The sequence below is a fragment of the Nicotiana tomentosiformis genome, chromosome 2 (assembly GCF_000390325.3).
Source record: "Nicotiana tomentosiformis chromosome 2, ASM39032v3, whole genome shotgun sequence".
Lineage (NCBI taxonomy): Eukaryota > Viridiplantae > Streptophyta > Magnoliopsida > Solanales > Solanaceae > Nicotiana > Nicotiana tomentosiformis.
Window position 1 is genome coordinate 3127286 of NC_090813.1, and position 27427 is coordinate 3154712.

General features: G+C 35.7%; 2 protein-coding genes across 3 annotated transcripts; one reads left to right on the top strand and one right to left on the bottom strand.

The window, feature by feature from the left end:
• Positions 1-7067: 7067 nt before the first annotated feature.
• On the top strand, positions 7068-10964 carry LOC104120662 (cytokinin dehydrogenase 1-like). Of its 2 annotated transcripts, XM_009632565.4 has the most exons (6): positions 7068-7482; positions 7573-7908; positions 9555-9682; positions 9805-10065; positions 10148-10398; positions 10484-10964. In XM_009632565.4, exons 1-6 carry the CDS (start codon positions 7245-7247, stop codon positions 10809-10811), a joined length of 1542 nt encoding a protein of 513 aa, XP_009630860.1. In that variant the 5' UTR covers positions 7068-7244; the 3' UTR covers positions 10812-10964. The 2 variants fall into 2 exon arrangements, with proteins under 2 accessions (XP_009630860.1, XP_009630800.1); XM_009632505.4 differs by having other exon boundaries at positions 7070-7908.
• Positions 10965-11749: 785 nt separating this feature from the next.
• On the bottom strand, positions 11750-16196 carry LOC104120583 (eukaryotic translation initiation factor 3 subunit E). Its single transcript, XM_009632409.4, has 8 exons — positions 15823-16196; positions 14868-15022; positions 14411-14638; positions 14158-14279; positions 13531-13750; positions 12579-12721; positions 12240-12377; positions 11750-12124 (listed from the first exon to the last, which is right to left on the bottom strand). The coding sequence occupies exons 1-8, from the start codon at positions 16031-16033 to the stop codon at positions 12025-12027; spliced, it is 1317 nt and encodes a 438-aa protein (XP_009630704.1). The 5' UTR covers positions 16034-16196; the 3' UTR covers positions 11750-12024.
• Between the last annotated feature and the right edge of the window lie 11231 nt (positions 16197-27427).

Below are 27427 nucleotides of genomic sequence, written 5' to 3' on the forward strand. Positions count from 1 at the left end.
TGCGATCTTACTAGAAGGAAAGAACCTAGCCAGGAATTTACGAGCCAAATCATTCCACGATGCAATAGAGTTAGTTGGTTCAGACTTCAGCCATCTTTTGGCCTCTCCCAACAGAGAAAAAGGGAATAATGTGAGTGTGACATAATCAGATGTGACCCCGTTAGTGATATAGGTATCACTAATCTCTTAGAAAATTTAGAATATGTTGTCGGGGGTCTTCATGTGGCAGTCCCATGAACTGTCCATTTGCATGAAGTAGCTGGATCATGCTCTGCTTAAGCTCAAAATGCCCAATTATCCTAGGCTTAACGATACTTGAGGTGACATTAGCAATGCTGGGCATAGCCACCTCTTGTACCGCTAATTGGTGTCCTTCTGCGATTTCCACAGGAAGTTGGATGAGTGCTTGTAGATTATTTTCTTCTCGAGCTTCTCTCAACCTTCTACAAAATGCACTCTCAGGTTCTGGGTCAAAATCTTGTAGTCTGTCCTGGCTTCTAACCCGTCGCATTCAAGCAAAGTACCTGAGATCAAACACCCAGCTAAAAAGAAGATTTAAAGAAAACTAAACTCGATGAGTAGTAAATGCTTAATGTTGTAAAATAATTAATTTCGAATTCCCCGGCAACGGCGCCAAAAACTTGTTGCCCAAAATCACACACGCAAGTATACGCGGTCAATCAAGTAATAAAGAGTGAGTAGAGTATCGTTCCCACGAGGACTTGTGATTAATTATCAACTAAATCAAGCGAATTCTAATTTATCGAGTCAAGAACGATTTCAAAGTAATTTTTGTTTGATTAATTCTACTAATGACAATTGCATGTAAACGAAAAATCAATGAACTAGCACGAAGGATTTTAATTTAATGAGAGATAGTATTCCAGGGTCATGGTTATGTAACAATCCTATTGCATTCTTCAATCAACTCGACTTATTAATTTATTTAGATTATTAACCTACAAACACAATAATACTCGTAGAAATTTGATAACTTCTACTCGCCTATTCAATTTATTCTAAACCCTATATTCCCATGAGATTAGAGATAAAAAGAACGCATTAACAATCTCTTGCACAATTGGCTAAGTACGGTAAATAGGTATATTTCTATCTGTATTCGCAAATTAATTCCCCAATAACTAGGTTCAAGATAGCGCTCTATTCAATCCTATTGCAATCAAGAATTACCTCTTTCAAGTTCAACTAAAGATTCATACATAATATTTCACTGTTAGCTATACAGTAAAATAATTAAACTCAAGATATAAATAAACAATCCAATATAATAAATTAACTCATCAAATCAATATTCAAATATCAACATTCATATAAAACCATAACCCTAGAATAAACGAGTTTAGCCACACATAGTCATGGTAGCAATCTCAAGTAATTCCCAAGAATACATAAAAATCAATAAAAGAAGGGAAAAGAAGAACTCAAGATGAATTTCAAGATCTCCAAACTTTGTGATAGTTTTTTCCTGCTTTCAAGTGTGTTAGATGACTTAAAAGAGGCATTTTTGACTTATATAGTGCGTACATAGGTCGTGGGCTGAAGTTTTTCTTTTTCTAACCCGACTCGGCTTCAATTTCTCAGCATCGCATGCTGGAGTAGATGTTGCGCATCCACCCTTTGTTCCTTCATTTCTGTTGTGCCCAGGTGCAGATGCCTTGGCCCGACTTTACTGCTAAGGATGCAACTCTCCTATAGCTGGAATACTCTTTTCTTCATATTTTTGAACTTCAAACACCCTAAATCATCACACACAACTCAATTAGTTATAAAATCAATAACTAATACATGTTGGACATTTTAAAGATCAAATAGCACTAAAAAGCGGTTTAAGACATGGGTAAAGTAATATTAAAACATATAGAAATATGCCCAATATCAAAAGGGTTCATTGAGTAGTTTTTTGTTGGTTTTTTAAAAGATGGGACAGCAAAAATATTAAAAATATTGATTGAAAATGCCTCTACTTTTTTATTAAACATAAAGGGCTTTAAATAGCCAACTTGAGAACATAATCTGCAGAAAAATCTGCATAAGAAGAATTTAAAAATCCCAAAATATCTCAACAAACCTAAAAAATCTAACCGAAATTTTAATTTAAAAAGTAGATTTATCCTAAAACTAAGCTAACTTATTATGCTAAAAAAATACAACAATAACTAAAGCAAATCGTCAACACTCCTCATTTGCTTCGGTTGCTCTAAAATAATTGCTCCTCCTCAATTACTGCTTCTGTTGTTTGTGCTTGAGGATTGTGTTGAGCGTCTTTGAACTTACACACTTTTGTAACATGGCATGTTTGTTTGCAAATACCACATATTGCATCATGTCTCCACCAACAAAAATTTTCTAGGTGTGTTTTCTTTTTGCAGTATATGCAAAGAGGATAATTGACCTTTTTCTTTTTTGTTTTGTGCATAAAAAGCACCTTCAGTAACCATTTCTTGTCTAAATACTCTTTTTTGTTCCTGTACTTAAAGAACACTTATTAATTCTGCAACATAGATGGTAGATAGATCTTTAGACTCTTCTTGAGAAGAAATTTTGGACTCTAATCTCTTTGGAACCGTAAGAAGAATTTTTTTCAACTATTCTGTCATCTTTGAAAACCTCACCAATCAACATGATTCTATTAACAATAGAAGAAATCCTATCAGAATACCTAGTGATAGTCTCGTCTTCTTGCATTCTAAGAGATTCAAAATCCTTTTTTAAATTTAAAATCTGCATTTGTGTGACTCGATCACTTCCTTGGTACTCATTTTTAAGCTTTTCTCAAGCTTCTTTTGTTGTCTCACATTCAATGATTTTAGAAAAAACTGAATCTGCAACTGAATTTTGAATCACAGTTTAGGCTTTGTATTTTTTTATTTTCTCTTCTGAATGGTTTTTAATTTGAGCAAGAGTAGGATTTGAAGGGAGTGGTTGTAATGGTCTATCTTCCATTACAACTTCCCATAAATCATAAAATTCAAGATATGATTTCATTTTCATTGACCAAATCTTATAGTTTTCACCGGTGAAAGTTTGTGGGGCATTCAAAGAGAGACTGTTGCTTGCCATGTTTGAAAATGGGTTTTAAAAATTGATATTGGTTAAAAATGATTTGAAAATGGTTCTTTGGAAGAACTCACAGATCCCGTAAGACCAATAAAGCTTTTGATACCACTGTTGGTTTTTTAAAAGATGGGACAGCAAAAAGATTAAAAGTATTGATTGAAAATATCTCTACTTTTTTATTAAACATAGAGGGCTTTAAATAGCTAATTTGAGAACATAATTTGCAGAAAAATCTGCATAAGAAGAATTTAAAAATCTCAAAATATCTCAACAAACCTAAAAAAATCTAACAGAAATTTAAATTTAAAAAATAGATTTATCCTAAAACTAAGCTAACTTATTATGCTAAAAAAAAATGCAACAGTAACTGAAGCAAATCATCAACATTTTCACTTTGGTTTAATGTCAAAAATTCTAGATTATCTCATTTTTATTGAAGCTTTTGATGACATTTTAGACTATAATCAAGAGCAGAACTTTGCTTAAAATGTGTCTGTTAATGATGATTTTGTATGTCTTCCAATAATAAAGCAGTTCGAAGCTCACTAAACCGAAGATACATTATAATGTCTAGCAACATAAAGATCCTTATAATCAAAACAAACTCATACTTTTGTGTTTTATGGTGTAGATATCTTTTGGGTAATCTATAGTAAAGTTTATTTACACCAACGATGTATATAACTTACACTCTTGGTAAAAGAAGCAAAAAACCGACTCAGAAATATTTCAAGAAGAGAACATATCAAAGTTGTCTCTTTGCCTGGATCGAATACCACAAGACAATGGCGCGAATTGGTTGGATTTTAATGTTTTTCCAGTCAAAAAAACTGTGATATCCAATGTCGACTTAATTCTTCTTGCTTTCTCTGCAATGCTTCCTTATTGAGCCAAAGACCAGGCCCCTACACGTCCAAGAAATACCAACAGAAGTTACTCTTACATGTACCGGATTGGTTCGGTTTTTATCAAAACCAAGCCAAACCAACTATATCGCTTTGGATTGGTTCGATTTTGTCGGGGTTTTCGGATTTTCGGGTTTTTTGTTACTTAATATTATTTCAATCTTACTTTGTTAAATATTTGATAAGTAAATATATATGTAGTAAGAATATAAAAAATTGACAAACATATTATCGATTATATTCTTATGGGAGAATTCTATTAGTAACACATAATAGTTAGTCGTCTGACAATAATTTTTCGTTGATGTACACTTTCAGGTTAACCGAATTTAGTAATTAAACATAAAAATCAATATGATACATAAATATTAATAATCACTTTACATTCGAAAAAAATATAAGAATTTAATAGATCTTAACATATAATATGAATATGAAAAAATAAAGAGATAGACGCATTTCAATAATATTTGATAAGAAAGTGATCATACAACCCATTATTTAAGGTCAATAAATATGGAGCACTTCATATTCTATTAAAATTTATATCCCGCAAGAGAATCTCAAATATTTCTAGACATTTTTTAAAGAAAATTCTCTATAAAATCTTAAAAGTATATATAAAAATTATATATTTATATGTCGGGTTGGCTCGGATTTTTTTACTCAATACCAAATCAAACCAAACCAAGTCGGGATTTTTAATCGGTTCGGTTTGACTTTTCGGTTTGGTGCGATTTTTCGGTTCGATTTGTACACTTCTACTTAAACCTATAACATTCTCCGTTTACATAAAAGATCAACAAAAAAATTGTAATTTAACTATGGGGTATATACCAAGAATATAATCTAAAACGATATGAACTTCCATGCTTTAAAGGGTGTGATGGAATGATAAAAGTTTGTAAAGTCACAGGTTTCGAACTATGTGAATATGGAGTCCTTTTTTGATATGGAGCCTAATTACCTCCCCGCAAAAATGGGTTTTCAACAGCGCGAATCCAAATTAAGTGGACCAATGAATTTCCAAACACATGATACTGAAAAAAAAAAAAAACCTAAAACGACATGCATGTTCAACGAAAAAATCATTTTTGAGAAAGCAAGAAACAATGTAATTAGATGGTTTTCTAAATCATCTATTGGATGTCTGCATACTGATGTCAAATCCATTTTTATGTTATTCTAAGATCAAAATTCTTCTATGGAAACTTTATATATTCAAAACCAATATACTTAAAGACCGGGGCGGATTTAGGGGACGGAATGGGTTCACCCGAACCCCTTTCGCCGGAAAATTATACTATACATATAAAGTTAAATTCGTGTTGTGACTCTATATATTATATTTTGAATCTTCTTGTCACAACCCAAAAACATAGTTCAATGATCAAGGGGGGTCAAAACCTTTGTGAGGTTGGTGGTTCAATTTCCACTGGCCATAAATTCTTTAAATTTTTTAATTTTTTTTTTTTTTAATCCCTTAGCGAAAATCCTGCCTACGCATGCATAAATTGTTTGGATTTCCATACAAGTCATTTCAGTTCAGAATATTTCGGTTCAAGAATCTATTTTCCTAATATTTCGCAAATCCCAAATGCAGAAAGAAGGTAAAAAAGATTTATACCCCTTCAAAATTGACAAGTTGAGGACCACCACTACATCCAACTGCTGTTTCATCAGCCACTCTAACTGCAATGAACTTAGTAGGGGCCTCCCCATTCTTAGGCTCTCAAAATGAGCACTAAAATCCATCAAACATATTACCCCTTCATTTTAAATTAGATGACACATTTCGTTTATCGAAAGTCAAACTGTATAAAGTTTAATCAATATTTTAAAATATTTTTTATCATATTAATATGAGAAAAATTGCAACTTATAGTATTTCTAGTATGTTAATCTAATTTAGCTTCGAAGTTTAGTCAAATTGACTCTCGATAAGCGAAATGTGTCATTTAAATTAAAACAGATTGAGTATCTGACATTCTAGTGGATGGAATGATCTATCAAAGAAAGTCATCTTGAAGATGACACAAAATCGAAACACATCCATGTGAAGAGAAATTTCAGAGCCGTTTACTCGTTGAGAAAGATAAAATTGTGGCCCTGGCAAGTAAGTTGAAATGGTGAATACAACAGGGAGAATGAGCAAATAATTGTAGCCATTATGACTATATGACTCTCAAGTTAGGATTCATTGAACAGAATGTAAAATAGCACATATCACACTCATATGGAATGGCTTCTATAAAGGAAATGGTGTCATAGCTTTACCTAATTTGGACAATCTAATTGGTTCAAAACCCCTATTCTGAGGATAAAAATTACTCAAAATAGTAATAAGACAGTAGTCGGTAAGTGGGAAGTACTAATAATAGGTGTTAAAAAAGATTTTGAGGTGTAACTCTACCTCAAAAATTAGGAGGCAGGTATTGTCGAAGACCATATAAAGAGACAACAGCTCAATCTTTCGACCAATGTGGGACAATCTAACGTTGTCGTCTGGTACAACCAGGGCTGGACTTCTAAAGAGTGGCTTAATATTGGGTTAACCAAGAATAGGAATAATTATTTTTAAGAAAAAGGAACAGGAATAAGTTTGGCTTTGATACAATGCAAGAAAATGAACATTAAGCCTAGCTAAATCATAAAATCCACCTCATAACATCAAGATTGTCCAAGACTACAATGAAATCAACAATCCATTCCCTCGATCAACGACAATCTAATAATATTTTTTTTCAAGAAAGTTGAGGCAAAATCAGATAAATTTTCTCAAAGCATACATTTGCAAATATTGGCTTGAAATCAGTTTATATAAGATAACACGGTGAGAAATATATAGCCGGACCCACCTTGCTATAGGGACTGAAGCATTAATTGTAGTAATTGTTGTATCCATTTGCAAACAATACAAACATCACAGTCCTTGACTACAAGCGTCCAACATTGACAGTGACATCTTAGACAATAATAATAATAAATTCAGTGTAATCTCACGTAGTGAGGTTTGGGGAGGGTAGAAGGCACGCACACGTTATCTTACTTTGTGAAGGTAGAGAAACTATTTCAAATAGACCCGGCTCATTGACAGTGACATCTCAGACATACACCTATATATTCTCTTCACCACCCTTCCTTTCTTGAAGCCATTCAACACCTCTGCATACTCTCAAACAAAAGGTAAAGTATTAAAAAAAAACCAAGCTTTCCTTTGTTCCCACTAGAACTTCCCCTTCAATACAATATTTAAAAAGAATGAAATTACCACCCCATTTTTTATTTAAGCAAAATGACTTGCTCCTGAAATTGCTTATATTCATACTCTGCAGTTGTTCAAGCAACAAAAATAAACTCTGCTGTAATTATCATCAGTTTGCCACCCCTGCAATTTCTACCTCCTCAAGTTTCTCACTGAATTATTTATCATTGAAACAATTACAACTTGAAGGTTACCTTAAATTTGACAACTTAGAACATGCAGCCAAAGACTTTGGTAATAGATGCCACTTCCTTCCATTAGCAGTTTTGTACCCAAAATCAGTTTCTGATATCTCTTCCACTATAAAACATGTCTTTGAAATAGGTTCCAAAACTGATTTAACTGTTGCTGCTAGAGGCCATGGCCATTCTCTAGAAGGTCAAGCTCAAGCTTATCAAGGAGTAGTGATTAGTATGGAATCACTACAAACACCAGCAATGAAATTCAAGACTGGAGAATTGCCTTATGTTGATGTTTCTGCTGGAGAGCTTTGGATTAATATCCTGAAAGAAAGTCTTAAACTTGGGCTTGCACCTAAATCTTGGACTGATTATCTTCACCTCACAGTTGGCGGCACTTTGTCTAATGCTGGAATCAGTGGACAAGCTTTCCGCCACGGACCGCAGATCAATAACGTCCAACAACTTGAAGTTGTCACTGGTATGTTCATGCACAACTAGAGGTGGCAAAATGGTTAAAAGAAAACACTTTTCAAAAATGGTTGAATATGGATAAAAACCATATTATCCACTTAGAAAATGATTAACCAAATGGATAACCAATGGATAACTAATGTGTTTAACTTTTACATTTGTAAAGCCTCAAATTGGGGGTTCCTCAAATTTGGAAGACTAGGAATTCTCCCACAAGTGATCATATTCAAGAAGACATGGATAATATGGATCTGGATAACCCGTTTTTTATCCGTCTAAAATACGGGTTGGATCGGATAATTTATCCGTTTTTTGAATTACCCGTTTTCAACCTACTCATATCCGACCCGACCTGCATGTTTGTCACCCCTATGCACAACCATCTTAGAGGGTGTTTGAGTAAGTTTATACGCTCGGTCAAATTAGCTTATGAGCGCTTTTTGGCGTGTATATACACATATGGTAACATAAAAAGTGCTGTCAAATGTCTATAAGAAAAGCAATAAGTTGATCACCTCTATTTATTGGACCATAAATATTGGAACCCTTCAAATCATCCATTTTATTAGTCTGAACATATATTTTGTTGGCATAATATATGGGGACCCCTGAATTTAATACTTTTTGTTTGATACGTACCTAAACTAGTTTTGATCTTAATTACCCCCATCAATTAGGCAGTTTGCTAGACTTCGCCCCCCTAATGACCTCAGTCCAAGAACTGTGATTCACTCACTGCCACATGGATATTTTTTGTCCATGTGGTATTTTTAATAATAAAATTTTACCTTTTAAATTCATTAATATTTTAAAATTATTTTTACAAGCCAAATATGTAAAAACAAAAAACATATTTGGAACTTTATTATATTAGCTTTTTTTTGTTTTAGCTAAACACAATGGAGTTTCACCCAAGTTTTTTTTATACTTGTTTGGCCTGAAAAAGAAAAGAAATACGCATGTGAAATATATCGCCATCGCATCTAAATATGAAATATAAAAAACACCGTTGAAGTACATTATTTTAGCTTCAAAAATTGTATTTGACTAAAAATAATGGATTTTTAGCAATTGTTATATGGATTTCGCGGAAAAAAGAAGAATAAAATTAAACAGTTAGAATAAATAGCCTACATCTAAAGAAGAAATAAAATGAAATGCATACTTAAAACATGATTATTTTGGCGAAAATATGTTATCTAGCTAAAAATAATAGACTTTAGTCAAGTCTATTTTTTACATATTTGGCGAAAAAGAAGAAATACACTGTAACTTAAATAGCCACTGCACCGGAAAAAAAATTAAAATTACAAATTGAGGTAAAATATGTGTGGTATATTAAGAAGTGAGTAAAATACACAGTTAGAACAAAAAAAAATCGTTATATATGATTATGTGGCAATTAATAGTTGAAAAATATCTCACTTGGAAGCTGCTTTTTTGATTTCTCATAACTTTTACGCGCCTAAAAGAGAGTGTATTCACTCTCTTTGCCATGTCAGCGTTCAAGGGGGCCGAAAACTATCAAACAGCCAAGTTTGGGGTAAATAAGACCAAAAATAGTTCAAGTGTGTAGTGAATAAAACATATCAACTTCAGGGGGAAATTAAGACCAAAAATTTGTTCAATGGTAAGAAATATTTCTTGTTGTAGGTAAAGGAGAGGTGATTACTTGTTCAGAGGAGCAGAATGCAGACTTGTTTCATGGTGTACTAGGAGGACTGGGGCAATTTGGTATTATTACCAGAGCAAGGATTGCTCTTGAAATAGCACCTAAACAGGTATTCATTGAACTCCAATTACAAAATAAGTAAGATTACTTTAGGAACAAAAGTAAAGCGAAAAGAAGAAAACAAAAAACAAGCTCATTTAGCATTGCTAAGATTTACTTATATATTAACAGGTCAAGTGGATTAGAGTGCTGTATTCAGATTTTTCCATATTTTCCAATGATCAAGAGCACTTGATATCAACTCAGGATACATTTGACTATATTGAAGGTTTTGTCATTATCAACCAAACTGGATTATTAAATAACTGGAGGTCTGCTTTCAATCCTAAAGATCCAGTTCTAGCCAGCAATTTCAGTTCTGAGGGTAGAGTTTTGTTCTGCTTAGAAATTGCCAAATACTTCAATCCAGAAGTCACAGATAGTATTGATCAGGTAAAATAATTTTAAAACCAGTAAACTTTCAGGCTTTCACAACTCTGCATAATATTGAAAACTTGTTTCCTATATACTACAGAACATTGATGTGATCTTATCAAAGTTGAATTATATCCGATCCACGCTGTTCCTATCAGAAGTCTCCTACGCAGAATTCCTCGACAGGGTGCATGTCTCTGAGATGAAACTCCAAGAAAATGTTTCTCATCCATGGCTAAATCTTCTAATACCAAAAAGCAGGATTCTTGAATTTGCACAACAAGTTTTTGGCAAGATTCTTACTGACACTAGCAATGGTCCTTTACTCATCTACCCTGTCAACAAATCAAAGTAATAAAAGTCTTCATAAATAACTGATCTACTTAGAGAAATATGCATTGTCCTAATTGTTTATCTGGGGTAATTTCTGTTATAGGTGGAGAAAAGGAACATCCATGGTTACACCTGACGAAGATGTTTTTTATCTGATCGCGTTCCTATCTTCTGCTATGTCATCTTCAACAGGAAACGATGGACTAAGACATATTCTTGCTCAGAACAAAAGGATACTGAACTTTTGTGAAGAAACAAATATCGGAATGAAACAATATTTACCAAATTACAAGACTAAGGAAGAGTGGAAGGATCACTTTGGTCATCAATGGGAAGCATTTGCTAGAAGGAAATCTACATATGACCCTTTGGCAATACTTGCTCCTGGCCAGAGAATTTTCAGAAGGGCAGAAGCCTGTGAACAACAATAACCTCTTCAAAATAAATAACTTGGTACATAGAGTTTTTAGCTTTAGATGAATGGACATAATGCTCCAAAACTGGAAGTGTACATATATATGTAGTTAGCATAACTGTTGTACTACTCTTTTGCAAAGACTTCTTTATGGAAAATACTACAAAGATGGCAATGCTGGCTAAACAAATTTAGCTACTGAGGTCAGTCGCTACCAAATTCTCTAAAGAAAGAATTATCGCTGTTTTTGTACCATCGGTCGTTAAAAGCTGCAGAAAATTACAAGTTTGCTGACTCGCTTACTAGAGAAGCATTTGTTAAATGCCAGACATTTCAGACAAAAAGATAAATGCTGCCTGAACATCAGTGGCATGGCCAAGTGTAATGAACAAATGTACATTCTTAAGAAATTAGAATACATAAAACGCCTTACACCACCTTTGCCTGCACCACTTTGTGGATGTTCCTACAGGAAAGGCCATCATAGGGCAGTATGGTCGACGTCTTGTGTACCAATTGATGGAAGAGGGCTCTAAGCGATCACAGACAAAGACATGTCAAAGTGAACCAACCATTTAAAGGTGACTTGGAACACCATAAACGGGGACAACACAAGCTAATGAGGCGAGGACAGTTTCCAACCAAGTCCTCCCATTAATTGATAATAATGATATAAGTAAATTCAACTCAGTCATCCCTAGCAAGCGCCACTTAGTATAACATTAACTGAAGCTAAAGAGCGAAAAACATTAACTGAATCTTCAGAATAGAGGCTTGTTTTGGTGGTAGAGTCAGCATCGACCTACAAGTAACAGGTTCAAGCTCTAAGGTGGGATAGGATGGAGCTAAAAATAGGAAGCTTAACTGACAATTCCGTAGAACATCAACAATTGCTACATATGTCCCCAGTTTAAGCTCGATAATTTTGTATACCTAGTCAATACAAGGTGCAAAGAGTAAGCATCATATGAACCATAATACCTAGGCAATACAGCCAAAAACAAATTTCCCAGGCAAAACGAGTATAGATATGCAGAGGTGCTCCACTTCCAATGGAGATGCAAAATAAAGAATAGTGAGACAAGATATTTAATGAACCATGAATCTCGAAATGTTCCTCCAAGGAAAATCCAGGCATTACAAAAGTGAAAAAAATCTTGAATATAAAGGTTAATAAGACCACACGGGAGCAATGCAAAATTGACACTGGCTTGACTTCCTCAACCAAACTAGCGAGCAGCCTGTGTTTGTGCATGTTCAAGAAGCTGGCTGACTAATTTGTAAGTACGACCAGAAAGGGCCTTGGTATGATCGATGAGCTGCTCATACCTGAACAAGACATCAATAAAGATAGTGCGTTATAAATCAGGTACAATAAAATGGGTTAAAAACAAGTTGCTTTCATTAATCTATATTGGAGTTAATACATCTGCATCAAACTTACACATTCGGTTGAGTTGGTTCCATTATAACTGTTCCTGACTGGGAATCAATCTTTGCGTCAAGCTTTGAGGTCCTAATAAGATTCACTATCCATCGCTCGGCCTCCTCGTAGTTCAAGTTTAGTTTCTCAGCTAGAACCCTGCCATATATGAATCAAAAGAAAATTGTGACTAATTGGGCACAGATCTCCTTCTGCAAGCAACTATACTGCCAACATCCCTTTCATGGGTAATAAAAAGGGGACATAGAATATTAAACACAAGGGGAAAGAGAGTAGAAAGCAAACCAAATAGATATAGAAATTGTTGATGTTAGAAGTGACCTAGCATTAGCTACATACCCCATGTCAACGCGTTGGTGAATGCGACAATAGGTCTCAGAGATAAAAAGGCGAGCATTTTCAAGGAATTCATCCCTCAATGGCACACTGGAAAAACTGCCCTCTTCAACTCGTTTTCCCAGAAATGGGTCATTCAAAATTACCTGCACGTGACATCCATATTAAAAAGGAGGGAAACAGCTGCATTCTAAAAGGAGGAGCTCACAGGCTATATTAAACATAATTGGCTACGGGTAACAGAAACTAGAATGTTCAAGTACCAAACTTACGAGTATTATGCAAAGGTAACATTGAGCTAGCTCTTTCAGAAAGTTATCAGAGAGCATACAGTTTTGGATGATTGATTTTTAAGTTATAGGAAAACAATCCATGTTTTTCAAAAAAAAAATAGAAAATTAATATAACACAAAATTTTGCAAAACATTGCCCCACTGTAAGATCCATCCCCATTACTTAAACATTATAATATCCTTAAAAAATGCATTACTGGTTTTTAATGTTTACATTATAGCAATACCTAAAAATAGTAAAAGATAAGAAAATTATTTGTACAATTAAAAAAGCATAAGATAATAAAATATTCCATGCAATAGGGAATAAAAAATGGGAAGATTTTTTGCAAAATAAAATGATTGTATCTTTCCGTCAACAATTACAGCGGGATAAAGTACTACCTTTTCCTATGAGAGAAACTGTAAGAAGCATCCTACTTAACCACAGCTACAGACTACTATTGAATGCTGATCAGAGCTAATAGGGGACTAGCATTTACAATTATATATAAGAAGAGTCCTCCTAGTTCAAAACACAATCCTCATTTCATAAATTATCTTAAAGCCAATTACAGCAACTGAAGTTTATACATTTGAAATACAAGAAATGAGCAATACAATGAAGAGAAATATGATGTTAAGCACGCATCAAAGCAGATAAACTAGGCGCAAAAGCTCACCTCTTCGCACTCCTTCATCTTTTTCTGTGCTCCATCAAAGTCATAGTTGACGTAAATACACGCCAAAAACTCTGTGATGGGATCTTTGCAAGAGTATTGTTCCTGCTGAATAACTTTTATAAAGTCCTTAAATTGAGGTCTTCTCCGCTTGTTCACAATAAATGCAGTCGCCAAGTATCGTAGCAAGTGGGGAGCACTTGTTTGAATGGCATTCAAATACCTGCAAGATTTTCATGATTTAGAAGCTCAAGCAGAAACAGTATTCCAGATTATCACAGCAAAAGAAGATATTTCAAACATAACTCTGCTGTGCGCACACACAAAATACTATACACTTCTAACCCCTTACCCCTGCGGATTATATTTTCCTTCCTCTTTTTTTTTTTTTTTTTGGGGGGGGGGGGGGGTGTTGGTTCTAGAGCTCCCTTTCGTTCCCACTCAGGGAAGCACCTAGGAACTCAGAGTGAATAAACTTCCCTAAAATATTTCCTGACATCATTCTCTGTATTCTGTAAGTGATAGTACTAGAAAATATGACTAGCCGAAACAGTATGGGAATAGCCAAAAAGGTGCAGCAAAAGAAAACAAATATTTACAAGGGAGAGGAATAAAAGTACAGTCTCATACTTGTCCTGATTAAATAGGTCAATGATCTGTGTTCTGCCATTGTCATGGTTGAAGAAGATGAATAGACTCCAATGCATTAGCCATATTCTATTCTGAACTTGATTCAATGGAGTCGAGAAACTCTGCAAGACATGTGACTCTCTTAGTAAACTTAGAAATAAAAAAGGAGCATCATTCAAGTTCCCTTACTAGATAAACTAGTAAGATCAACTCAAACACACAGATAGTGGAATCAGCATATGCATAATATTACCTTCGAGTCGATAATTTCCTTCAAGCGGTTGAGTTCCTCAAGCGCAATATCCCAATTCTGCATTAGTATCTCAGCAGCAAGCTTTCCCCACAATGCACTGACGCTCCTGTCACTGTTTGTACACAAGGCTCGGTATTGGTAAAGATAATCAGCAGCACCAGAGTAGTTTCCACATTCAAACTGGAATTTGGCATATTGATACAATGCCTCTATCTGGTCTGGACCAATCTGCAGAGATTCATAACATTGCATTAACCAATTATTAAGAAGAGAGAACAGTGGGTATTCTTATATAAAGAGTCATTTAGCATCACTAATCAAATAGGAAAAGGTCTTCACAATATTAGCTGAAGGACAACTTCTATTAGTTAATCAATCTCCTATGTATCTTGTATCCCAGTAAGTATTTCAAAAACTAGAAATTCCATATTATATAAACCAGAATAGCCCCACTGACCTGGTACCGCTCTTGGAGCAGCTGAAGATTGTGCTGTTTGTCAGCTCTCAATTCCTGGACAGCACTGGAATTCTGCAAAAAATTAATCAATGGGGCTGCAGCTTCCTCAAGTGCTTTCAACCTTGCCACAACCTCAGCTCTCCTCTCCATCATCTCTGAATAACCAACAACATTATCAAAATGTATTGCAGAGTTAAACATGCAAAGGGAACCCCTAAAATCACCTCTGCTCATACAAAATATCTCCTATATTTAAGTGTATAGCACAAACTTAGCTTTAATTTCGCATATTGCCTATATAGACCATAGACCTCAAACTAAATAGAGAACACAGACAACAATCTTAAAATTAACGCACCCAAGGGTCTGGCCTAGAGGTCAGTGAAATGGGTTCACGCCTTGGAGAGTACGACTAAAACACCAGCAGACAAAAAGTAAAAAAACAGGAGGAGATTTCCTCTCATTTGCCTAAGCCTTGGTGGACATAGTTACCCGACACCTATGCCACTGGCGGTTAGCAGGTACAGTCGAAATGGTCTACGTGTGCGCATGCTGGCGAGGCAAGACTGTAATATAACAAAAACCAGCTAAACAACTCCAAACACCCAAGAAACCTAAAAGACCATATTAGCAAAAACACACTAAGCAACTCCAAAAAAGGCAGACCTAGTAAAACACCTAAAACCCTTTTTTTGTGATGAACAAACTCTAGAGCTAGAAAGGTTATGGGCAAAAAGATTAGTATCTTTGCTTGCACTTAACTCTACTAATCTACCAAAACAGCCTGCTGTAGTCCATATCCAACAAAATTACAAAAAGCCCAAAAGACCCTTTACGCTATAAAGGGTTATGAGCCAAAATTAGTAATGAAACAAATCAATTTGCATTCACCAATACATGGACCTATATGCAAAAAAACAGTGTTTTAATATGAAGAAAATAAAAAAGGAGATACCTTGAGGGACATCTTCGGTATGATAAAGGGACTTATGAATGTCCATAGCAAAATCAACCATATTAGTGTGATTAAGCAGCTCAATCTTAGCCTTAAGCATATCTTCATCGGGGTACAGCGTCCTTTCTTGCAAGAACTCCAGTAAAGGGAAAACCAAGTGCCTGTCCAGTTGCGGCGCTATACGTGGCGTCAGGTCGTACTTCGCCGCCATGACTTTTGTTATTGGATTTGAGCTTCAAGGTAGCAGCGATAAAGCTCGCCGCTTTGTATTGTGTAGGAGACGAAGAGGGAAAGTGGATCTGTAGATGAACGTTTTCAGTAGCTTTAGGGTTTTGTTTTCCTCTCTGGAATAGATATTGTTGAAACACACCCTTTACGTTTGATTATTGTTACCTTTACCCCACTTAAATAGAAGTAGTATTTTTTTTGTTTTTGTTTTTACTTTTTTAAGAAAAATTATACTCCTTATACAAGTGTAACTTTGTGCACCAAAACATAGGTGATGGTAGAAATTCATCCGAGAATTAACCCAAATAGCTGCTCACCCAATCACTTAAACTAAAAATGACCGGCGAAGGTATAATATAGTCATAATTTATGTATTATATATGTATAATTATATATAATCAATGTATAATATTTGTAGATGGCTAGAAAAGGTAAACAGTAAATATGGCCGGCTATTTAAGTAAAGATCCCAAATTGATTTAAGTCCCGTTTGTTTTTCACTTCATTGAGGTCAAATCTTGAAAGCTTAACCTTATATTAATAGGGTGTTTGGATTGACTTTTAAGTTGGTCAAATCAGCTTTTAAGCTCTTTTTTAACTTTTTGCAGTGTTTGGCAAAATCAAAAAGTATTTAAATAAGTTAAACACTGCTTAAAACAAGTCAAAAGCAATAAGTTAGGCAACCCCAACCTATTGCTGAAAAAATAATTTTTTTAAGTCAATCCATACGGGCTCTAAGTGTATTTGTCTTTTTTTCTATATATAACTATTTATTTTCTCTTAATAGGTTTGAATCACTCTGATTTTGTACAAAATATTAAAATTATTTAGGCAGTCTATCTATTACAACCACATAATCCCCGCCCCTCCCCCTACACACACACACACACTCCAGCTTATAATAACCAACATTAACCGCCTCAGTAGTTAGTTACCACGGCTAATCACCTTCATCACAAGACATCACTAATTGACAGTCACTATAACAAGCAGATAATGTTATAAGAAAAATTAAATTATGGTGGATGTCTACTCTTCCTTCATTATCTTCCTTCATGATTTTTATCTCAAATGTTTAATGACATATTCAATGACATATTTTTCATCACTTTTCATACTTATATAAAGGCCTTGTAATAGATAGGAAAATACACACAATTGAAGAAAAAAAATCTCTTCCTTCTCTCTATCTCTATTTCTTGTTCATGTTTTACTAAATTGCTTTTATTTTATAACATATTATGAGCACGTTGCTCTTACAATTGAGATATCTATTTCTATAAGGTACTATCTCCTTCCTAAAAGAGTAAGTCAATTTATTTCCAATCCAGATATGAACGGTCTCTCTTTTGCAAGAATGATGAGATGACTTAGCTTGTTGGATATTTTTAATTCTTTTTAGTTATGTTCAAAATTACTAGTCATATGCATATTGGTTTCCATTGATTTTTATTTGCACTAAATGATATGTGTTGATTACAATAGTCACTATTGTTTTCATATGTATGAACCAATAATTTGAAAATTATTTATTTAATATACTACTAGATGCAATGTGCATTAACTAATACTTAGATAAAGTAATATCACCAAGGTTTATATCTAGCTAGTCTATTGGGACATATTTTGTGTAAATACAGAATATGCTAGTAACAATGATTAAACTTTCTTATTTTATGGAGTAGAATATATCTCATTACACTTTGAATTAATTTATGGTTAATGAAATGGTAGTTCATGATATATAGTATTATAGATAAAATAATATGTTTGGATAAGTTTACATATAGTATATTAGTACATGAGTATTTACTAGACCAAAATTATCGTTGATAATATTCCTTATCATTTTTAATTCACTTATTTTTATCATAGTGTTTAATATGTTGAACTTAATAAAGTTTGAATTTATGGCTATGTAAAATCATGTTACATTCCCTTAAGTGATTCAGACAATTTGTGATAAATATTATATAAGGATAGGATGGTGGGCTCAAATCTCAATGCACCATGAGGGTAAGGCGTCGTGTGTGAGTCTCGGTGCACCGTGATTATAAGAGTTGGGTTTGAGTCTCAACTCATTATGGTCTAATATGCCCTTATATGTTTAAGAGTTGATGACATGTTGATGACGTAATGATGATTAAAGAAAAATAATATATTTTTCATGAAAAAAGTATGAAGATTATCCCACTTGATTTGCTCCATTCTCGAAGTGAATGCGGTAGCGGCGCATAATAAATCTAAATAAAGACAAGTGATTGACCAATGAACGTGGGCATTCCAAAGATCAAAATAATAATAGTCATCACTATGATTATAAAAAAGGAGAACAATAAGAGTTTTCAAAATAGTCCTTCAAAGTGTGAAGGCAATGTTTACCATCAAATTGGCATGAAAAATAATAAAGCACGATACTGATTATGATCCATTCCTTGAAGAAAATGTGACTTGTGATAAGCATTGAGAATGCAGACATATTCCTAAAGGTGAATGTGACAATATGTGATAAAAGTAATGAATAAAGACATGCAATGCATGATTGGATGAATACCACACAACTCACCTCTAAGGAAGGTTTGAGTGAAATAAAGAGAATAAATATTATTATGTGGTTACATAAATATGTCATGGGTCGCGTATATGTGATACGCCAAAAATATTCTGGCATGCCTTATAAAAGTTATTAAAGGCAAAATTAAAGCAAGAAATGATTTTGATTATGATGATTTTAACCATGATAATTTATTATAATATGATTTTCTTCGTGAAAGAGACATCCATTATATGGATGGTGTGATAAAAGATCTTGCAGTGGAAGATCAATTAAGAGCTCCGGAGAAACTAATTTGTTACTACCCGGATGAATAAAATTATTCATGACATTGATATTGTAGTAAGTCTCAAAAGAAACATTTTGTGTTTCAAATGTATTAGCCAAAGTAGTTGTCATATTGAGACTATAACTGAAAAGAATATTGAATATTTTTATATTACTATAATCATACCGGATAAATATGAAAGGTTACATGACTTTTCTTCTATTTGTACTACACAAGTATAAGTATGATGATGCAATCACAAACTATAAGTAAGCTAGAGGTTTACTGAAACAAATATTAGTTGGCATGACCGGTTGGCCATTACAGTTCAATTATGATGCGAAACTTAATTGAGAATTCACTTGGCATATATTGAAGAAATAGAATATTCTTCAAGAATTCTCTTGTATTGCGTATTCTCATGATATACCAGTTAAGGTTGAGATTGAATCCCTTGATTTCTGGAGCGAATAAAAGATGATAAATATATGGGCCCAGTCACCTGCAATGTGGACCGTTTACTATAATATGATTTTAATAGATGCATCTATTATATGGTCACATGTGCATTTGTTATCAACTTGCAGTTTGGCTTTTGCAAGGTTGCTTGCTCAAATTATTATAGCACAGTTCAAGAATATAAAGTATGATCATTTATCTTGATAATGATGGTTTAAATCCAAGCTGGTTAAGCAAAAATTGTATGCCTCCAATTATAGCTAAAATCATTGGTTATGAGAACAAAACTCCCAAATCGAAATTTGGTATGTGATGTATTATTTAATATACAATAACATTTGTACGCATCTAGCCAAGTTATGATATGTTCTCCCTATCACAATTGGTCTAAGGTCAGGAACCAAATAATTTCCATCTAGAAATATAAATGTGATATATGATTTAATTGTTCCACCACAATGCAAAGATGGGTCTCCAAAGAAGGTTGGAGATATGTGTTGGTGATCTCAACATCAGGGGGGAGAAAATGGGCAGCTGAAAAAGTGATACGTGGAATGAATTATTATGAATACATATAGATCCTTGTACAAGAAAATATGAACTTGAAGTTCAAGTGATAATTCATTTGTAAATTATTGCGAGACGCATTTGCTGACCCAAAACTAAATGTCATATTTCAGCTGCTAATGCTCCAAATAGAATAACATCCCTGATGGAAAGATTTTATGGCAAAGCTAAATATCATATTTCAGCTTCTAATGCTCCAAATAGAATAATGTCCCTGATGGACAGATTTTATGGCACGCATAAAGCGTAATAGACTATAGGTTCCAAAGTTAAGCTACTTGAAGTAGGAGAGGAACAAATGTTCAAAATGGTCATCGTAAGGAGGCAATTACTCTAGAAGAGCACCATGACATAATACTTCATAAGACCTCATGGGAGAGGCTCAAGTACCTGAAAATAATGAGATAAAGAGATCTCATTAAGTTATGTCTTTATTGGATAATAATGGAACCGACATAAAATAATTATCGACGATATTGTTAATATAATATAACGCTTAATATTATTGACGAGGATCTTGAACTCAAATCTGTCATGAAATTTGGACAGATAGATGATTGGCCAAATGAAAAATACGCAATAAAAACTGACTTTACCTGAAAAATGTGAAGTTGGGCGGATAATCCCAACACCTAAAAGTATAAAGCCAGCGGAGGTATAAATGTGTTCTTGTTCGAAAAAAGTCAAGTCGATAGATATAAACCAGACTTGTGTCACAAGAAGATTTTAAATATCCTAACATTGATTATATAGAGACATGTTCTCCTGTTGTGGATGTAGTCATTTCATGTTTTAATCTGGTAATACATGAAAAACTTGATATGCGTATAATGAAAATCATTGAAGGATTTAAATTGTTCCGAAGCATATTAAGGTTTCCAAGAAATTTATTAAATAAAGCTTCAAAAATCCTTATACGGATTGAAATAATTAGGGCGCATGTGATATAATCGCCTGAGTGAGTACCTGTTGAAAGAAGGGTACAAGAATGATTCAATTTGTCCTTGTGTCTTTATAAAAAGATTTGGATCTGAATTTGTTAGAATCGTCGTGTGTGTTGATGATTTAAATATCATTTGAACTCTTGGGGAGCTTCCTAAAGTAGTAGACTGTTTAAAGAAAGATTTTGAAATGAAAGATCTTGAAAAGACAAAATTTTATCTTGGTCTACAAATTGAGTATATGAAAGATGGAATTTTTGTCCATTAATCAGCATACACTGAAAAGATTTTAAAGCGATTCTATATGGATAAAGCACATACATTGAGTACCCTGATGGTTGTGAGATCACTTGATATAAATAAAGATCTATTCCGACATCATAAAAATAATGAAGAGATTTTTGGTCGTGAAGTACCATATCTTAGTGCAATTGGTGCACTAATGTATCTTGCTAACACTACAAGGCCCGACATAACTTTTTTAGTTAATGTCTTAGCAAGATAAAGCTCTGTTCCTACAAGTAGACATTGGAATGGAATCAAACACATATTGCGGTATCTAAAAGGGACTACCGATATGGGCTTATTTTATGGCAATGATTGCAATCCCGATCTTATTGGTTATGTCGATGCTGGGTATTTATCTGACATACACAAGGCTCGATCTCAAACATACTATGTGTTTACATGTAGAGGCACTACCATATCTTGGCGATCGACTAAGCAATCAATCGTGGCTATTTTATCTAATAATACTGAGATAATTGATATCCATGAAACAAGTCGATAATGTGTATGGTTGAGGTCTATAATACATCTTATTAGAGATAAATATGGTTTGAAGTGTGACAAACTACCCACAATTTTGTATGAAGACAATGTAGCATGCATAGCCTAATTGAAGGGAGGATTCATAAAAGGAGATGGGACGAAGCACATTTCACCAAAGTTATTTTTCACACATGATCTTCAAAATAATGGTGATATCAATGTGCAACAGATTCGTTCAAGTGATAATATGGCTGATTTGTTCACCAAATCTCTACCGACGTCAACCTTCAAGAAATTAGTGTACAAGATTGGGATGCGAAGGCTCAAGAATGTGAATTGATGCTCTCATCAGGGGGAGTTAATACGCGTTGTACTCCTTTTCCCTTACAAGGTTTTGTCCCATTGAATTTTCCTTGAAGGTTTTTAACGAGGCAACCAAAAGGCGTATTTATAAACATGTTTACTCTTTTTCCTTGACTATGATTATTTTTAGGTTTTTTCCTAATAAGGTTTTAACGAGGCACATTATATATGGACATCCAAGGGAGAGCGTTATAAGAAAAATTAAATTATGGTGGATGTCTACTCTTCCTCCATGATCTTCATCTCAAATGCTTAATGACATATTTTTTTTCACTTTTCATGACTATATAAAGGCCTTGTAATAGATAGAAAAATACACACAATTGAAGAAGAAAATCTCTTCCTTCTCTCTATCTCTATTTCTTGTTCATATTTTACTAAATTGCTTTTATTTCATAACAGATAAATATTTTTTTATTAGTGGATGGTGTTTTGGTTTCTTTTCTATATTAGATATTAGATATGGTTGCAAACTCACCCTTGACTTTTATTATTACTTTTACCCTAGTTATACACTTTTTTTCTGTTTGTCTTCCCTCTTTTCTTCTGGCAAATAAGAATATATATGTTACTTTGCACTTAAACAAAATATGAAGTAATTTTGTCTATGAAAACTTAGATTGATTGCAACAATTCATTTAAGTCTCCTTTGTTTCTTTTTTTTTTCTTAAAGACTACGACACTTGAATATTATAATGTCTATTTGTTTACCCTCAAAATCAGATAATAATCGAATTTGTAAGTGGTTTTAAGGATACGTGGACTAACTTGACACAGAATGATAAATTAGATTGTAATTGAAATAAATAATGATAAAGTAAATGCAAACCACGCGAATTGAACGATCTTAGCCTTGGGAAATTAATCACCCTCGAATCAGGTATGCTCCGATCGGTGCCAGGATACAGAAGAACAAGAGCTTTTAAAATAATAATGATATATAGCTTTGGAATGCGTGGTACAATGTGTTCAATGAATTATCAGACTCTCCTTTATATAGTAGGTGAGTCCTACTTTAGGTACAATTCTATAAAAGGTAAAACATCCTTTGATTTGATGATTGTCGGTGTCATATTGATACGTGCAGAGATTCCCGCCGTAATATCCGACCGGTCACAGATATTTCGGTCTTTTGTTTGTTATGCTAACAATATTTATTCGACCTCGATCGGGGCTAAGGTCGACTCTGGGATTACGAACTCAATGTTCTCGAATGCAGGCGTTATGACCCCAGGTTCTAGGTCGGTGGGATTCGGGGTCGATCTTCACTATTTGGTTGTCATATTACTAACCTGTCATATGGTAGGTGAGATCGATTTCGACCGTGCATAGATGACCCCCTCATTTTTTGAAGAGTAGATGACGAGAAACGACATGAGCTTCCGATTCTTTCTTCGATATCACACGACAGAAACAATAAAACAGTCGAAACGTCTCGTCAGTCAAGTCTTAATGGCATTAAATGCTTGTCAGTTGCTGGTCGGCCACTCCTAGATTCGAGCCGTCACTGGAAAACTATAAATACCCCTTTATTTCTTCATTCAAACTTTACGTTCAAACCTTCTGCCCACGTTCCTAAGAAATTTCAATACTTTCAGGTACCTATATTCTGGTTACTTTGAGATCTTTTATAAGAACTCTCATTCGACTTTTTCTCAAACCACCGAGTGTACTGTTTTAACTTCCTCTTTTTCCTTATCTCTTCTCTATAAAGAAATGGAGAAAACTTCCAAAATCGTTCCCCAAAAAGAGACTCTTTCTACCTCGCGGCCGGCTACCGAAGAGACCGCTTCACGTACTGCTGTCGAGGAACCAGCACCGGAACCTCCTCTAAAAATGTTCATCCTCGGGGGATGCTCGGTCAATGTTGACTTTAAAGTCGAAAAGCCCTCCTCCGTACCAGGCCGGTGTGAGGAAGTCTCAAGGTACATCTGCTTGATAACTGAGGATATTCTCTCCGAAGTCAAGAAGGATTGTAACTGGGCTGACAAACATGTGGTGGTTCCTGAACCTGACGAAGCCATCACCACCCACGTCAAGGGATTTTTAAGTGTTTACACTTATCCCTTCACGTCGGGCCAATAAAGCCACGTTCTCGAGTATTAATAAAGATAGGGATCGAGGTTGGCTAGTCCTTTTCGTCCGAGTGAGGACCTCGGACTTGATCCCGGCTGAGCGCATACTGTTCCCTGAGAAGTGAAACATGAAAGGTAAGTATATAATTTTGCTTCCAAGGTTTTATTTATCGCCCTTTTTCTTCCTTCTTATCGATGTTCCGTGATGGTGTAACTATTGCTCGGATATCAAACGCAATTCCTCGACTCAAGGAGTGGTCGAGGGTATCATATCGCAAAGGCCTTATTCCGAGCGCTCGTGGCGCAAGGTTTCAAAGGGCCGATGGGAGGCCCGTTCGCACGGTGAGATCTTTTTCATAAGTGATATTTGGTTTACCCTTTGCATGATTAAGTCCTTACTAATTTTATTTCTTTTTGCAGGTTTACCCAAGGATGTCCAAATGAGTCCCACATACGGTGGTGACGATTTCCCCACTGAGTCCCCTGCTCCGAAACAGGGTGAAGAGAATAAGAGAAAAATGGCTCCGAGTTCTCCTAGCTCATAGAAAAAGAAACCAAAGATGAGGCTTATCCGCAAGCCAAAAAAAACCTCCAGCTCCCGAATACTTGATTCAGACTCCCTCTACCGGCTCAGGGACGAGTCTGAAGATGAGGAAATATTAGTGGTCCGGGAGCCATCGGTCCCTGAAGAACGGACATCAACCGAAGGGGGGGCGATAGAGGCCAATCCTTCCCAAACTCAAGAGGTCGACGCATCAATGAGGGTCTAGAACCCTCAAGACGCCGGTTATGCTCCACCCGGTGTCATCGATATAACGAGATCGCCTTCATTCACGGACTCAATGTTCAGTGAAGCTCAAGCGGCGAAGAAGCGTTCAAATGAGAGGGTCCAAGGAGCGAATGATCCCCTCCAAAGCGTTTTTGATGGCGTGGACTCTATTGCCACGGAAGATGTCACCGGTTTGGGTAATTTGGAAGTACCAAGAAGAAGTCCGCCCTCGGGGATAGGTGAATCTAGCTCGATCCCGAGATTGGTCAACTAATTCCTTGCCCCAAGTGTTGATCCCGATCGGAAGCGGTCGATCATTATCTCTGTTTCGAAAGAGCCCGGGTCTTTTTCGTGCGTGTTGGGTTAGCTAGTTACTTTCGGTGCCTGGTGAATGAAGAAGACCAGTCAAAGATAAAGGAGGTGGAATCTCCATGCTTGTTCAACAAAGCACAATATGCATTGAATCAGGTAATGTGTTATCAAACCGTTTCACTTTCCAACCTTGTTTACTTAATGATCTTAACATTTTTCATTGTATTCATAGGCTAAGGTGCTTCACCACGAGACCTTCCTCCGATATCGAGAAGAGCTGAGTCTCCTTGAGTCCAAAGCCAAAGAACTTACTAAGAAGAGAGATATGTACAAACTTCTCAGTGAGCAATGCGAGGGGGAGGTTAAGAGCCTCCGAGTTGCTGGAGGTGGCTCGAAAGGAGCATGCCGACTTGGTCGAGAAGGTAAAATATTTGAGGTTAGTGATGAAGATCTAAGCTCAGTGACTAACGGTCGGAATCCATAGGTCCAACAAAAAATCGATCAGATCGATCAACTGCGAGCTGAGATGGATGTTGTCAAGGCTGAGACCGACGAATATAGGGGCACGATGGATCGTCTAGCCTCGGAAAAAGAGGTTGTTCAGGAACAACTAACTTCGGTCGAGGTCCAACTTCGAGCAGCAAAGGAAAAGGTCTAGGTGCAGGCCAAAAAGTTTGAAAAGCTCCAGTCTAGGCTAAGTTCGGCTGCCTCTGATAAAAAAATTATGGCCAAGGAACCTGAAATGACCAACTCAGTAGCCGCGGTGGTGAAAGTTGATGCCGACGAGATAGTGGCCCAATATAAGGCCGATGTCAAGGCGGCCCAGGACTGCTTGAAGGACATTGTTGATTATGAGAAGCGGTAGTCGCGAAGAGAGGCCCTCGAGGAGATTCATGATCAGGGTTTCGATCTATCGACCGAGATCAAAGCCGCTAAGGGGCTCGAGGCCGAGGCCAAGAAGTTTGCCTACCCTGAAGAAGAAGACTCCCAGGGTTCCGATGGACCCAGTGGTGGAGAAGACTAGGCTATTTAGACGCTTTTGTAAATTTTTTTGCTTTTTTGTTTTTTGTACTTATGTACTTTTGCATTTTTCTTAAGACCATTTGGCCTTTGTAAAGACTGTATATGTCACAACTCGAAATTTTCACCGTTGGGACCGTGATGACGTCTAACATTTGACTTGTTAGGCAAGCCAATGTTAGAATAATTTACCCTTTTTAACAATTTAAATTTAATTAATGAAGAAGAACTAATGTAATTGCAATAATCTAAATACAAATGCGGAAGCTAAAACTGTAAAAACATCTGCTACCAATCCCTGAACCCGGTGTCACAGGTGCACGAGCTTCTAGAGTAATACATACAAGGATCTGAAATAAATATAGCGCTGTCTAAATGAAAATACACAGCTAAATAAAATAAAGACGGGGACTTTAGGAGCTGCGTGCGTTGAGCACATGTACCTCAAGTCTCTGCAGGCTATCTAATCTGAGCTCTCTAGTAGCCCCCGCTGGGACCGTCTCCAAAATCTGTACAGTGTGCAGGGTGTAGTATCAGTATAACCGACCCTATATACTGGTAAGTGTCGAGCCTAACCTCGACAAAGTAGTAACGAGGCTAAGGCGGGTCACCTACGCTACAACCTAAACGGAGTATATAATAATGAGAGAAAAGTGGGAATACTGAACAGAATTAAACAGTCAACTGAAAGTCATAACCACAGCCTCAAGAATAAACCAGTGTCGTCCAGAATCAAACCAACACAGCTCATGAAATGGAAAGATATAGGTTGCTGCCGTATCCATATAACTGCTTGCCACCTACACTCCGCCATCCATTCAAAGTTTAGGAACCTAGGTAATAGTATCCCGATCAAAGTGCTGACGAAGGGGATGAGCGGAACAGGGAGTCTACTGGACGCGGTTCAACTAGCGGAGACTCTTGGAATAGCTGGAGTAAGAAGTCCCCAAGTGAGTGTCTTATGGGGGGGCCGTCAAGCACATACGGTAAGGATCAAAAGAGATCTCATTGTTGCATAGCTCAGGTCGGAGCAAGGTGCCATCAGACGTTCAACAGGTAGTCTCACGATTGGGCACTCATGCCCTGCGGCGCGCAACTCGATCCCACCGTACATCTCATACTCCTCCCTTATTTCCTCATAATAGCATAAACAACAGTGAATATAAATAAAAGTATTGCGGTGTGCAACCTGATCCCACCATATCACAATAATACAATCATAGCTCACCCTTGTGCCACCAAACAATCCACTCTTATTACACTTGTTGCGGCGTGCAA